Raw genomic sequence first — 15608 nt, forward strand, 5'->3', positions numbered from 1 at the left:
TGCAAGCCGAAGAACACCATCCCAACTGTGAAGCACAGGGGTGGCAACATTATGTTGTGGGGGTGCTTTGCTGCAGGATGGACTGATCAAGTCAATCAATCAAGTTTATTTTATATAGCCCTTCGTACATCAGCTAATATCTCGAAGTGCTGTACAGAAACCCAGCCTAAAACCCCAAACAGCAAGCAATGCAGGTGTAGAAGCACGTGCTTTTGTGCTGATGCACTTCACAAACTAGATTTCATCATGTGGAAGGAAAACTATGTGTATATATTGAAACAACATCTTATTAAGACATCAGTCAGGAAGTTAAAGCTTGGTTGCAAATGGGTCTTCCAAATGGACAATGAACCCAAGCATACTTCCAAAGTTGTGGGGAAATGGCTTAAGGACAACAAAGTCAAGCTATTGGGGTGGCCATCACAAAGCCCTGACCTCAATCCTATAGAAAATGTGTGGGCAGAACTGAAAAAGCATGTGCGAGCATGGAGGCCTACAAACCTGACTCGGTTACACCAGCTGTCAGGTTGAATGGGCCAAAATTCACCCGACTTATTGTGGGAAGCTTGTGGAAAGCTACCCGAAACGTTTGAACCAAGTTAAACAATTTAAAGGTAATGCTATCAAAAACGAATTGAGTGTATGTAAACTTCTGACCCACTGGGAATGTGATGAAAGAAATAAAAGCTGAAATAAATAATTCTCTCTACTATTATTCTGACATTTCACATTCTTAATATGAAGTGGTGATCCTAACTGACCTAAGACAGGGATTTTTTACTAGAATTAAATGTCAGGAATTGTGAAAAACTGAGTTTAAATGTATTTGGCTAAGGTGTATGTAAACTTCCGACTTTAACTGTATATATACATCATGCCATCTCATCATGCCATCTATTTTGTGAAGTGCACCAGTCCCTCTTGCAGCAAAGCACCCCCTCAACATGATGCTGCCACCACCGTGCTTCATGGTTGGGATGGTGTTCTCCGGCTTGCAAGCCTCCCCCATTTTCCTCCAAACATAACGATGGTGATTATTGCCAAACAGTTCTGTTTTTGTTTCATTAGACCAGAGGACATTTGGGGACAAAGTACGATCTTTGTCCCCATGTGCAGTTGCAAACCGTAGTCTGGCTTTTTTATGGCGGTTTTGGAGCAGTGGCTTCTTCCTTGCTGAGCGGCCTTTCAGGTTATGTCGATATAGGACTTGTTTTACTGTGGATATAGATACTTTTGTACCTGTTTACTCCAGCATCTTCACAAGGTCCTTTGCTGGCGTTCTGGGATTGATTTGCACTCTAGGAGACAGAACGCGTCTCCTTTCTGAGCGGTATGACGGCTGAGTGGTCCTATGGTGTTTATACTTGTGTACTGTTGTTTGTACAGATGAATATGGTATATTCAGGCGTTTGGAAATTGCACCCAAAGATGGAGGTCTAAAAAATAATTCTGATGTCTTGGCTGATTTCTTTAGATTTTCCCATGATGTCAAGCAAAGAGGCACTGAGTTTGAAGGTAGGTCTTGAAATACATCCATAGGTACACCTCCAATTGACTCAAATTATGTCAATTAGCCTATCAGAAGCTTCTAAAGCCATGACATCATTTTCTGGAATTTTCCAAGCTGTTTAAATGCACAGTCAACTTAATGTATGTAAACTTCTGACCCACTGGAAATGTGATACAGTGAAATAAGTGAAATAATCTGTCTGTAAACAATTGTTGGAAAAATGACTTGTGTCATGCACAAAGTAGATGTCCTAACCGACCTGCCAAAACTATAGTTTGTTAACAAGACATTTTTGCAATGGTTGAAAAATGAGTTTTAATGACTCCAACCTAAGTGTACGTAAACTTCTGACTTCAACTGTATCATACGTACATTTAACCATGACCATATAGACGTCTATGGTGCAGATGGGGGGCTGAGGCAGACGCTCGCCCTTCTCCAGGATGTCTGGGATCTCCCGTGTGGGGATGCCGTCATACGGCTTCCCTCCGAAAGTCATCAGCTCCCAGATAGTCACACCTGGAGAGAGAGAGAGAGAAAGAGAGAGAGAAAGAGAAAGAGAGAGAGAAGAGTCTAATGTTTACTGTTCATTTTAATTGTTTATTTCAGTTTGTTAATTATCTATTTCACTTGCTTTGGCAATGTTAACATATGTTTCCCATGTCAATAAAGCCCTTAAATTGAAATTTTATTGTATTGAAAGAGAGAGAGAAAACACAAGACAGAAAATGAGGCAGAGAGAGATAGATAAAGAGAGAGGAAGAAAGCAAGTAGGACAGAAAGAAAGAGAAAACGAGAGGGAAAGAGAAAGAGAGACAAAGGAATTCAGTATCGTTTGTTTGTAATGTCACACGTACCGTAGCTCCACACATCACTCTGGTGTGTGAACTTCCTGTAGTGAATACACTCCAACGCCATCCACTTAATGGGCATCTAGAGAGAGAGAGAGAAAGGGAGGGAGAGAGAGAGCGTGGGGAGGGGGGTGAGAGTGAGAGAGAGAGAACAAGAGAAAGAGAGCGAGAGGGGGATGAGAGAGCGAGAGAGAGAGAGAGAGAGAGAGGGAGAGAGAGAGAGAGAGAGAGAGAGAGAGAGAGAGAGAGAGAGAGAGAGAGAGAGACAGAGGGGTGATGAGAGAGAGAGAGAGAGACAGAGGGGGGATGAGAGAGAGAGATGAGAGGGAGGGAGAGAGAGAGAGGGAGAGAGAAAGACAGAGGGGGGATGAGAGAGAGAGATGAGAGGGAGGGAGAGAGAGAGAGAGAGAAAGAGAGACAGAGACAGAGGGAGAGGTGGAGAGACAGAGAGAGAAAGACAGAGGGGGGATGAGAGAGAGAGAGATGAGAGGAAGGGAGAGAAAGAGAGAAAGAGAGACAGAGACAGAGGGAGAGGTGGAGAGACAGAGAGAGAAAGAGAGAAAGAGAGACAGAGACAGAGGGAGAGGTGGAGAGACAGAGGGAGAGAGAGAGAGACAGAGGGAGAGGTGGAGAGACAGAGAGAGAAAGAGAGAGAGACAGAGGGAGAGGTGGAGAGACAGAGAGAGAAAGAGAGAGAGACAGAGGGAGAGGTGGAGAGACAGAGAGAGAAAGAGAAGGATTATTAACTCGAGTGCACTGATGATACAAATGTCAAGAGAGAACAGACAAGTGTTAGTGAATGTTTCCTCTCCAACCTAAAACTCTCGGATTCATCATCATGTATCAGATGGAAAGGTTGTGATGGGTCTATGTAGAACAATACATTTTCTGTTTTCATATTCCTGGTAGTACTGACCTGTAAACTTTTAACAGTTAATACCATCTATGTTCTAATCCTAGTCCAGAATTGAGTAGCCTCATTCCATTACGTTCCATTTATATCCATGGCAGGATTGAAATGAAATGAAACAGTCTTCAAAATATGAAGGTCAGCTTGGATCCAAGACTGACTACTGCATGTTGCAAGGCATTTTCTGGGATGGACAGTGATATGCCAGTGTAACACTTGTTACAGTACAACGTGTCAACATTGGCCGTCATAGCAACCAGTACCACACCATGTGATTGTCTTGTGGACTGGAAACCCAATTTACCCCTGCAGGTAGGTACACTGTGGAAATCTATTACCTACTAGAACATGACTGTATTACATATCCTGTCTATATTAACTGGGTTTCATCTCTCACTCTCTTCTCTACTGCAACTCAAAGAGGAAAATTAAACGCACTTGTTTTCAATGGTATACAGTGCATTCGGAAAAGTATTCAGACCCCTTGACTTTTTCCACATTTTGTTACGTTACAGCCTTATTCTAAAATGATTAAAAAAAACGTTTTTCCTCATCCATCTACACACAATACCCCATCATGACATCACAATACCCCATCACGACATCACAATACCCCATCATGCCATCACAATACCCCATCATGACATCACAATACCCCATCACGACATCACAATACCCCATCATGACATCACAATACCCCATCACGACATCACAATACCCCATCATGACATCACAATACCCCATCACGACATCACAATACCCCATCATGACATCACAATACCCCATCACGACATCACAATACCCCATCATGACATCACAATATCCCATCAATACATCACAATACCTCATCATGACGAAGTGAAAACAGGTTTTTAGACATTTTTGCAAATGTATTAAAATAAAAATGGTTGCTGATCATGGGCCTCTGTACGCCTATGTAGATATTCCATAAAAAAATCTTCAGTTTCCAGCTACAATAGTCATTTACAACATTAACAATGTCTATACTGAATTTCTGATCAATTTGATGTCTTTCAAAAACAAGGACATTTCTAAATGACCCCAAACTTTTAAACGGTAGGTGTATATATTAATCAATAGTATATATTAAACATTTAGATGTGATTCTGTATAACATCACAACACACATGCACGCGCGCGCGCGCGCGCACACACACACACACACACACACACACACACACACACACACACACACACACACACACACACACACACACACACACACACACACACACACACACACACACACACACACACACACACACACACACACACACACACCTTGCCCCCGTCTGCGTTGTACTCTTTCTCGTCGACGTCCAGCAGTCTGGCCAGGCCAAAGTCTGTGATCTTGATGTGGTTGGGGGACTTGACCAGAACATTACGGGCTGCCAGATCTCTGTGGACCAGCCTTCTCTCCTCCAGATACATCATGCCCTGGCATGGTGGCAGAGAGAGAGAGAGAGAGTGAAAGAGTGAAAGAGAGCGGAGGGAGAGAGAGAGGGAGAGAGGAGGAAGGGAGAAGGGGAGAGAGATAGAGAGAGGAAAGAGAGAGAGGGGGAAGATAGAAATAAAGAGAGAGGAGGGAGGGAGAGAGGGAGAGGAATAGAGAGAGAGAGAGAGAAATAGAGAGAGAGATGAGGGAGAGACATAGAGAGAGAGAGAGGAGGGAGAGAGAGAGGGAGAGAGAGAGGAGGAAGGGAGAGGGGGAGAGAGATAAAGAGAGGAAAGAGAGAGAGGGGGAGATAGAAATAGAGAGAGAGGAGGGAGAGAGAGAGGGAGAGATAGATAGAGAGAGATAAGAGAGAAAGAGGGGGGGAGAGATAGAGATAGGAAAGAGGAGATAGAGAGAGAGGGGGGAGAGGAGAGACAGAGATAGGATAGAGGAGATAGAGAGAGAGAGAGATGGAGAGGGAGAGAGGGAGGGAGAGAGAAATAAACACTTTTTCTGATTGTGTATTTCCATTTTCATCACAATCATCATCATCATCATCATCACAATCATTATCGTCACAATCATCACCATCAACACCACCACCACCACCATCATTCTCTCTTCTCCCTGCCCTTCTCTATTCTCTCTGCCCTGCGCTGTTATCCCTGCCCTGCCCCGTTCTCCCTGCCCCGTTCTCCCTGCCCTGTTCTCCCTGCCCTGCGCTGTTATCCCTGCCCTGTTCTCCCTGCCCTGCCCCGTTCTCCCTGCCCTGTCCTCCCTGCCCTGCCCCGTTCTCCCTGCCCCGTTATTCCTGCCCTGTCCTCCCTGCCCTGCCCCGTTCTCCCTGCCCCGTTATTCCTGCCCTGTTCTCCCTGCCCTGCCCCGTTCTCCCTGCCCTGTTTTCCCTGCCCTGCCCCGTTCTCCCTGCCCCGTTCTCCCTGCCCTGTCCCGTTCTCCCTGCCCTGTTCTCCTTGCCCTGCCCCGTTCTCCCTGCCCCGTTCTCCCTGCCCTGTCCCGTTCTCCCTGCCCTGTTCTCCTTGCCTTGTTCTCCCTGCCCTGTTCTCCCGGCCCTGTTCTCCCTGCCCCGTTCTCCCTGCCCTGTTCTCCCTGCCCTGTTCTCCCTGCCCTGTTCTCCCTGCCTTCTTCTCCCTGCCTCTTCTCCCTGCCTTCTTCTCCCTGCCCTGATCTCCCTGCCCTGTTCTCCCTGCCCTGTTCTCCCTGCCCTGTTCTCCCTGCCCTGTTCTCCCTGCCCTGTTCTCCCTGCCCTGTTCTCCCTGCCCTGTTCTCCCTGCCCTGCCCTGTTCTCCCTGCCCTGCGCTGTTCTCCCTGCCCTGTTCTCCCTGCCCTGTTCTCCCTGCCCTGCCCTGATCTCCCTGCCCTGTTCTCCGTGCCCTGTTCTCTCTGCCCTGCCCTCTTCTCCCTGCACTTTCTTATTCTCCCTGCCCTGCTCTGTTCTCCCTGTCCTGCCCTGATCTCCCTGCTCTGTTCTCCCTGCCATGCTCTGTTCTCCCTGCCCTGCTCTGTTCTCCCTGTCCTGCTCTGTTCTCCCTGCTCTGCCCTGTTCTCCCTGTCCCGCTCTGATCTCCCTGCTCTGCTCTCCCTGTCGTGCTCTGATCTCCGTGCTCTGTTCTCCCTGCCCTGCTCTGTTCTCCCTGCCCTGCTCTGTTCTCCCTGCCCTGCTCTGTTCTCCCTGCTCTGTTCTCCCTGCCGTGCTCTGTTCTCCCTGCCCTGCTCTGTTCTCCCTGCCCTGGCCTGTTCTCCCTGTCCTGCTCTGTTCTCCCTGCCCTGCTCTGTTCTCCCTGCCCTGCTCTGTTCTCCCTGCCCTGGCCTGTTCTCCCTGTCCTGCTCTGTTCTCCCTGCCCTGCTCTGTTCTCCCTGCCCTGCTCTGTTCTCCCTGCCCTGCTCTGTTCTCCCTGCCCTGCTCTGTTCTCCCTGCTCTGCTCTCCCTGTCGTGCTCTGATCTCCGTGCTCTGTTCTCCCTGCCATGCTCTGTTCTCCCTGCCCTGCTCTGTTCTCCCTGCCCTGCTCTGTTCTCCCTGCTCTGTTCTCCCTGCCGTGCTCTGTTCTCCCTGCCCTGCTCTGTTCTCCCTGCCCTGGCCTGTTCTCCCTGTCCTGCTCTGTTCTCCCTGCCCTGCTCTGTTCTCCCTGCCCTGCTCTGTTCTCCCTGCCCTGCTCTGTTCTCCCTGCCCTGGTCTGTTCTCCCTGCCCTGCCATGCTCTGTTCTCCCTGCCCTGCTCTGTTCTCCCTGCCCTGCTCTGTTCTCCCTGCTCTGTTCTCCCTGCCGTGCTCTGTTCTCCCTGCCCTGCTCTGTTCTCCCTGCCCTGGCCTGTTCTCCCTGTCCTGCTCTGTTCTCCCTGCCCTGCTCTGTTCTCCCTGCCCTGCTCTGTTCTCCCTGCCCTGCTCTGTTCTCCCTGCCCTGCCATGCTCTGTTCTCCCTGCCCTGCTCTGTTCTCCCTGCCATGCTCTGTTCTCCCTGCCCTGCTCTGTTCTCCCTGCCATGCTCTGTTCTCCCTGCTCTGTTCTCCCTGCCCTGCTCTGTTCTCCCTGCCCTGCTCTGTTCTCCCTGCCCTGCTCTGTTCTCCCTGCCATGCCCTGTTATCCCTGCCATGCTCTGTTCTCCCTGCCCTGCTCTGTTCTCCCTGCCATGCTCTGTTCTCCATGCTCTGTTCTCCCTGTCCTGCTCTGTTCTCCCTGCCATGCTCTGTTCTCCCTGCCATGCTCTGTTCTCCCTGCCATGCTCTGTTCTCCCTGCCCTGCTCTGTTCTCCCTGCCATGATCTGTTCTCCATGCTCTGTTCTCCCTGCTCTGTTCTCCCTGCTCTGCCCTGTTCTCCCTGCCTTGCCATGCTCTGTTCTCCCTGCCCTGGCCTGTTCTCCCTGCCCTGCTCTGTTCTCCCTGCTCTGCCCTGGTCTCCCTGCCTTGCCATGCTCTGTTCTCCCTGCCCTGGCCTGTTCTCCCTGCCCTGCTCTGTTCTCCCTGCCCTGGCCTGTTCTCCCTGCCCTGCTCTGTTCTCCCTGCCCTGCTCTGTTCTCCCTGCTCTGTTCTCCCTGCCCTGCTCTGTTCTCCCTGCCCTGCCCTGTTCTCCCTGCCCTGCCCTGCTCTGTTCTCCCTGCCCTGCTCTGTTCTCCCTGCCATGCTCTGTTCTCCCTGCCATGCTCTGTTCTCCCTGCCCTGCCCTGCTCTGTTCTCCCTGCCATGCTCTGTTCTCCCTGCCCTGCTCTGTTCTCCCTGCCATGCTCTGTTCTCCCTGCCCTGCTCTGTTCTCCCTGCCCTGCTCTGTTCTCCCTGCTCTGTGGTCTCCTCCTCCCAAATACAGGGAATTGAATGGCTGATTATATTAAAGCCAGAAATCATATAGAGGAACACAAACCTATGTGTTAGGGAGAATGACCCTGACAGACTGGGACAGGAGGTGTGTTAGGGAGAGTGACCCTGGCAGACTGGGGCAGGAGGTGTGTTAGGGAGAGTGGCCCTGACAGACTGGGGCAGGAGGTGTGTTAGGGAGAGTGACCCTGACAGACTGGGACAGGAGGTGTGTTAGGGAGAGTGGCCCTGACAGACTGGGACAGGAGGTGTGTTAGGGAGAGTGACCCTGACAGACTGGGACAGGAGGTGTGTTAGGGAGAGTGACCCTGGCAGACTGGGACAGGAGGTGTGTTAGGGAGAGTGACCCTGACAGACTGGGACAGGAGGTGTGTTAGGGAGAGTGACCCTGACAGACTGGGACAGGAGGTGTGTTAGGGAGAGTGACCCTGGCAGACTGGGACAGGAGGTGTGTTAGGGAGAGTGACCCTGACAGACTGGGACAGGAGGTGTGTTAGGGAGAGTGACCCTGACAGACTGGGACAGGAGGTGTGTTAGGGAGAGTGACCCTGACAGACTGGGACAGGAGGTGTGTTAGGGAGAGTGACCCTGACAGACTGGGACAGGAGATGTGTTAGGGAGAGTGACCCTGGCAGACTGGGACAGGAGGTGTGTTAGGGAGAGTGACCCTTACAGACTGGGACAGGAGGTGTGTTAGGGAGAGTGACCCTGACAGACTGGGACAGGAGGTGTGTTAGGGAGAGTGACCCTGGCAGACAGGGACAGGAGGTGTGCCAGAGAGAGAGAGAGTGTGGCCATGTGTCTTGTCTACTATTTAAAATGTACTGCATACTGTGTAATAATCATATGACCTACTATATATAATGTACTGCACACTGTGTAATAATCATATAACCTACTATATTTAATATCTGATTTAGAACGTTTGTACGGTATACAGACTCATGTTTGTAGCCTGTCCCCTAAATGATATAGAATGTAGGTACGGTATTCAGACCCATGTTGGTACAGCCCGTCCCCTATCTGATTTAGAATATAGGTACGGTATTCAGACTCATGTTGGTACAGCCCGTCCCCTATCTGATATAGAATGTAGGTACGGGTATTCAGACTCATGTTGGTACAGCCCGTCCCCTATCTGATTTAGAACGTAGGTACGTGTATTCAGACTCATGTTGGTACAGCCCGTCCCCTATCTGATATAGAATGTAGGTACGGTACTCAGAGTCATGTTGGTACAGCCCGTCCCCTATCTGATTTAAAACGTAGGTACGGTATTCAGACTCATGTTGGTACAGCCCGTCCCCTTTCTGATTTTGATCGTAGGTTCAGGTATTCAGACTCATGTTGGTACAGCCCGTCCCCTATCTGATTTAGAACGTAGGTACGGTATTCAGACTCATGTTGGTACAGCCCGTCCCCTATCTGATTTAGAACGTAGGTACGGTATTCAGACTCATGTTGGTAAAGCCCGTCCCCTATCTGATTTAGAACATAGGTACGGTATTCAGACTCATGTTGGTACAGCCCGTCCCCTATCTGATTTAGAACATAGGTACGGTATTCAGACTCATGTTGGTACAGCCCGTCCCCTATCTGATTTAGAACGTAGGTACCGTATTCAGACCCATGTTGGTAGAGCCCGTCCCCTATCTGATTTAGAACGTAGGTACCGTATTCAGACTCATGTTGGTACAGCCCGTCCCCTATCTGATTTAGAACATAGGTACGGTATTCAGAGTCATGTTGGTACAGCCCGTCCCCTATCTGATTTAGAACGTAGGTACGGTATTCAGACTCATGTTGGTACAGCCCGTCCCCTATCTGATTTAGAACGTAGGTACGGTATTCAGACTCATGTTGGTACAGCCCGTCCCCTATCTGACTTTGATCGTAGGTTCAGGTATTCAGACTCATGTTGGTACAGCCCATCCCCTATCTGATTTAGAACGTAGGTACGGTATTCAGACTCATGTTTGTACAGCCCGTCCCCTATCTGATTTAGAACGTAGGTACGGGTATTCAGACTCATGTTGGTACAGACCGTCCCCTATCTGATTTAGAACGTAGGTACGGTATTCAGACTCATGTTTGTACAGCCCGTCCCCTATCTGATTTAGAACGTAGGTACGGGTATTCAGACTCATGTTGGTACAGACCGTCCACTATCTGATTTAGAACGTAGGTACGGTACTCAGACTCATGTTGGTACAGCCCGTCACCTATCTGATTTAGAACGTAGGTACGGTATTCAGAAACATGTTTGTACAGCCCGTCCCCTATCTGATTTAGAACGTAGGTACGGGTATTCAGACTCATGTTGGTACAGACCGTCCACTATCTGATTTAGAACGTAGGTACGGTATTCAGACTCATGTTTGTACAGCCCGTCCCCTATCTGATTTAGAACGTAGGTACGGGTATTCAGACTCATGTTGGTACAGCCCGTCCCCTATCTGATTTAGAACGTAGGTACGGTATTCAGACTCATGTTGGTACAGCCCGTCCCCTATCTGATTTAGAACGTAGGTACGGTATTCAGACCCATGTTGGTACAGCCAGTCCCCTATCTGATTTAGACCGTAGGTACGGGTATTCAGACTCATGTTGGTACAGCCCGTCCCCTATCTGATTTAGAACGTAGGTACGGTATTCAGACTCATGTTGGTACAGCCAGTCCCCTATCTGATTTAGAACGTAGGTACGGGTATTCAGACTCATGTTGGTACAGCCCGTCCCCTATCTGAGTTACGGGTATTCAGACTCATGTTGGTACAGCCCGTCCCCTATCTGATTTAGAACGTAGGTACGGTATTCAGACTCATGTTTGTACAGCCCGTCCCCTATCTGATATAGAACGTAGGTACGGTATTCAGACTCATGTTGGTACAGCCCGTCCCCTATCTGATTTTGAACATAGGTACGGTATTCAGACCCACGTTGGTACAGCCCGTCCCCTATCTGATTTAGAACGTAGGTACGGTATTCAGACTCATGTTGGTACAGCCCATCCCCTATCTGATTGAGAACGTAGGTACGGTATTCAGACTCATGTTGGTACAGCCCGTCCCCTATCTGATTTAGAACGTAGGTACGGTATTCAAACTCATGTTGGTACAGCCCATCCCCTATCTGATTGAGAACGTAGGTACGGTATTCAGACTCATGTTGGTACAGCCCGTCCCCTATCTGATTTAGAACGTAGGTACGGTATTCAGACCCATGTTGGTACAGCCAGTCCCCTATCTGATTTAGAACGTAGGTACGTGTATTCAGACTCATGTTGGTACAGCCCGTCCCCTATCTGATATAGAATGTAGGTACGGTATTCAGAGTCATGTTGGTACAGCCCGTCCCCTATCTGATTTAGAACGTAGGTACGGTATTCAGAAACATGTTGGTACAGCCCGTCCCCTATCTGATTTAGAACGTAGGTACGGTATTCAGACCCATGTTGGTACAGCCAGTCCCCTATCTGATTTAGAACGTAGGTACGTGTATTCAGACTCATGTTGGTACAGCCCGTCCCCTATCTGATATAGAATGTAGGTACGGTATTCAGAGTCATGTTGGTACAGCCCGTCCCCTATCTGATTTAGAACGTAGGTACGGTATTCAGAAACATGTTGGTACAGCCCGTCCCCTATCTGATTTAGAACGTAGGTACGGTATTCAGAGTCATGTTGGTACAGCCCGTCCCCTATCTGATTTAGAACGTAGGTAAAGTATTCAGACTCATGTTGGTACAGCCCGTCCCCTATCTGAATTAGATCGTAGGTACGGTATTCAGACTCATGTTGGTACAGCCCGTCCCCTATCTGATTTAGAACGTAGGTACGGGTATTCAGACTCATGTTGGTACAGCCCGTCCCCTATCTGAAATAGAACGTAGGTACGGGTATTCAGACTCATGTTGGTACAGCCCGTCCCCTATCTGATTTAGAACGTAGGTACGGTATTCAGAAACATGTTGGTACAGCCCGTCCCCTATCTGATTTAGAACGTAGGTACGGTATTCAGACCCATGTTGGTACAGCCAGTCCCCTATCTGATTTAGAACGTAGGTACGTGTATTCAGACTCATGTTGGTACAGCCCGTCCCCTATCTGATATAGAATGTAGGTACGGTATTCAGAGTCATGTTGGTACAGCCCGTCCCCTATCTGATTTAGAACGTAGGTACGGTATTCAGAAACATGTTGGTACAGCCCGTCCCCTATCTGATTTAGAACGTAGGTACGGTATTCAGAGTCATGTTGGTACAGCCCGTCCCCTATCTGATTTAGAACGTAGGTAAAGTATTCAGACTCATGTTGGTACAGCCCGTCCCCTATCTGAATTAGATCGTAGGTACGGTATTCAGACTCATGTTGGTACAGCCCGTCCCCTATCTGATTTAGAACGTAGGTACGGGTATTCAGACTCATGTTGGTACAGCCCGTCCCCTATCTGAAATAGAACGTAGGTACGGGTATTCAGACTCATGTTGGTACAGCCCGTCCCCTATCTGATTTAGAACGTAGGTACGGTATTCAGACTCATGTTGGTACAGCCCGTCCCCTATGTGATTTAGATCGTAGGTTCAGGTATTCAGACTCATGTTGGTACAGCCCGTCCCCTATCTGATTCAGAACATAGGTACGGAATTCAGACTCATGTTGGTACAGCCCGTCCCCTATCTGATTCAGAACATAGGTACGGTATTCAGACTCATGTTGGTACAGCCCGTCCCCTATCTGATTCAGAACGTAGGTACGGTATTCAGACTCATGTTGGTACAACCCGTCCCCTATCTGATTTAGAACGTAGGTACGGTATTCAGAAACATGTTGGTACAGCCCGTCCCCTATCTGATTTAGAACGTAGGTACGGTATTCAGAAACATGTTGGTACAGCCCGTCCCCTATCTGATTTAGAACGTAGGTACGGTATTCAGACTCATGTTGGTACAGCCCGTCCCCTATCTGATTTAGAACGTAGGTACGGTATTCAGAAACATGTTGGTACAGCCCGTCCCCTATCTGATTTAGAACGTAGGTACGGTATTCAGAGTCATGTTGGTACAGCCCGTCCCCTATCTGATTTAGAACATAGGTACGGTATTCAGAGTCATGTTGGTACAGCCCGTCCCCTATCTGATTTAGAACGTAGGTACGGTATTCAGACTCATGTTGGAACAGCCAGTCCCCTATCTGATTTAGAACGTAGGTACGGTATTCAGAAACATGTTGGTACAGCCCGTCCCCTATCTGATTTAGAACGTAGGTACGGGTATTCAGAATCATGTTGGTACAGCCCGTCCCCTATCTGATTTAGATCGTAGGTTCAGGTATTCAGAGTCATGTTGGTACAGCCCATCCCCTATCTGATTTAGATCGTAGGTACGGTATTCAGACTCATGTTGGTACAGCCTGTCCCCTATCTGATTTAGAACGTAGGTACGGTATTCAGACCCATGTTGGTACAGCCCGTCCCCTATCTGATTTAGAACATAGGTACGGGTATTCAGACTCATGTTTGTACAGCCCCTCCCCTATCTGATTTAGAACGTAGGTACGGTATTCAGACCCATGTTGGTACAGCCCGTCCCCTATCTGATTTAGAACGTAGGTACGGGTATTCAGACCCATGTTGGTACAGCCCGTCCCCTAACTGATTTAGAACATACGTACGGTATTCAGACTCATGTTGGTACAGCCTGTCCCCTATCTGATTTAGAACGTAGGTACGGGTATTCAGCCTCATGTTTGTACAGCCCGTCCCCTATCTGATTTAGACCGTAGGTACGGGTATTCAGACTCATGTTGGTACAGCCCGTCCCCTATCTGATTTAGACCGTAGGTACGGTATTCAGACTCATGTTGGTACAGCCCGTCCCCTATGTGATTTAGATCGTAGGTTCAGGTATTCAGACTCATGTTGGTACAGCCCGTCCCCTATCTGATTCAGAACATAGGTACGGAATTCAGACTCATGTTGGTACAGCCCGTCCCCTATCTGATTCAGAACATAGGTACGGTATTCAGACTCATGTTGGTACAGCCCGTCCCCTATCTGATTCAGAACGTAGGTACGGTATTCAGACTCATGTTGGTACAACCCGTCCCCTATCTGATTTAGAACGTAGGTACGGTATTCAGAAACATGTTGGTACAGCCCGTCCCCTATCTGATTTAGAACGTAGGTACGGTATTCAGAAACATGTTGGTACAGCCCGTCCCCTATCTGATTTAGAACGTAGGTACGGTATTCAGACTCATGTTGGTACAGCCCGTCCCCTATCTGATTTAGAACGTAGGTACGGTATTCAGAAACATGTTGGTACAGCCCGTCCCCTATCTGATTTAGAACGTAGGTACGGTATTCAGACCCATGTTGGTACAGCCCGTCCCCTATCTGATTTAGAACGTAGGTACGGTATTCAGACTCATGTTGGTACAGCCCGTCCCCTATCTGATTTAGAACGTAGGTACGGTATTCAGACTCATGTTGGTACAGCCCGTCCCCTATCTGACTTTGATCGTAGGTTCAGGTATTCAGACTCATGTTGGTACAGCCCATCCCCTATCTGATTTAGAACGTAGGTACGGTATTCAGACTCATGTTGGTACAGCCCGTCCCCTATCTGATTTAGAACGTAGGTACGGTATTCAGACTCATGTTGGTACAGCCCGTCCCCTATCTGATTTAGAACGTAGGTACGGTATTCAGACTCATGTTGGAACAGCCAGTCCCCTATCTGATTTAGAACGTAGGTACGGTATTCAGAAACATGTTGGTACAGCCCGTCCCCTATCTGATTTAGAACGTAGGTACGGGTATTCAGAATCATGTTGGTACAGCCCGTCCCCTATCTGATTTAGATCGTAGGTTCAGGTATTCAGAGTCATGTTGGTACAGCCCATCCCCTATCTGATTTAGATCGTAGGTACGGTATTCAGACTCATGTTGGTACAGCCTGTCCCCTATCTGATTTAGAACGTAGGTACGGTATTCAGACCCATGTTGGTACAGCCCGTCCCCTATCTGATTTAGAACATAGGTACGGGTATTCAGACTCATGTTTGTACAGCCCCTCCCCTATCTGATTTAGAACGTAGGTACGGTATTCAGACCCATGTTGGTACAGCCCGTCCCCTATCTGATTTAGAACATAGGTACGGTATTCAGACCCATGTTGGTACAGCCCGTCCCCTAACTGATTTAGAACATACGTACGGTATTCAGACTCATGTTGGTACAGCCTGTCCCCTATCTGATTTAGAACGTAGGTACGGGTATTCAGCCTCATGTTTGTACAGCCCGTCCCCTATCTGATTTAGACCGTAGGTACGGGTATTCAGACTCATGTTGGTACAGCCCGTCCCCTATCTGAGTTACGGGTATTCAGACTCATGTTGGTACAGCCCGTCCCCTATCTGATTTAGAACGTAGGTACGGGTATTCAGACTCATGTTGGTACAGCCCGTCCCCTATCTGAGTTACGGGTATTCAGACTCATGTTGGTACAGCCCGTCCCCTATCTGATTTAGAACGTCGGTACGGTATTCAGACTCA

At 48.7% G+C, this 15608-nt stretch overlaps 1 protein-coding gene across 2 annotated transcripts in view; it reads right to left on the reverse strand.

The window, feature by feature from the left end:
* Positions 1-15608, reverse strand: part of LOC129859945 (receptor tyrosine-protein kinase erbB-4-like) — a 600299-nt gene that overhangs the window by 4621 nt on the left and 580070 nt on the right. For both annotated transcript variants that reach the window (XM_055930221.1, XM_055930219.1), the window contains exons 21-23: positions 4574-4729; positions 2368-2443; positions 1883-2029 (exon numbers count right to left, since the gene is read on the reverse strand). In XM_055930221.1, coding sequence (XP_055786196.1) covers positions 1883-2029; positions 2368-2443; positions 4574-4729 — 379 coding nt within the window. The remainder of the gene's footprint in view (positions 1-1882; positions 2030-2367; positions 2444-4573; positions 4730-15608) is intronic.

Source organism: Salvelinus fontinalis, chromosome 7, assembly GCF_029448725.1.
Source record: "Salvelinus fontinalis isolate EN_2023a chromosome 7, ASM2944872v1, whole genome shotgun sequence".
NCBI lineage: Eukaryota > Metazoa > Chordata > Actinopteri > Salmoniformes > Salmonidae > Salvelinus > Salvelinus fontinalis.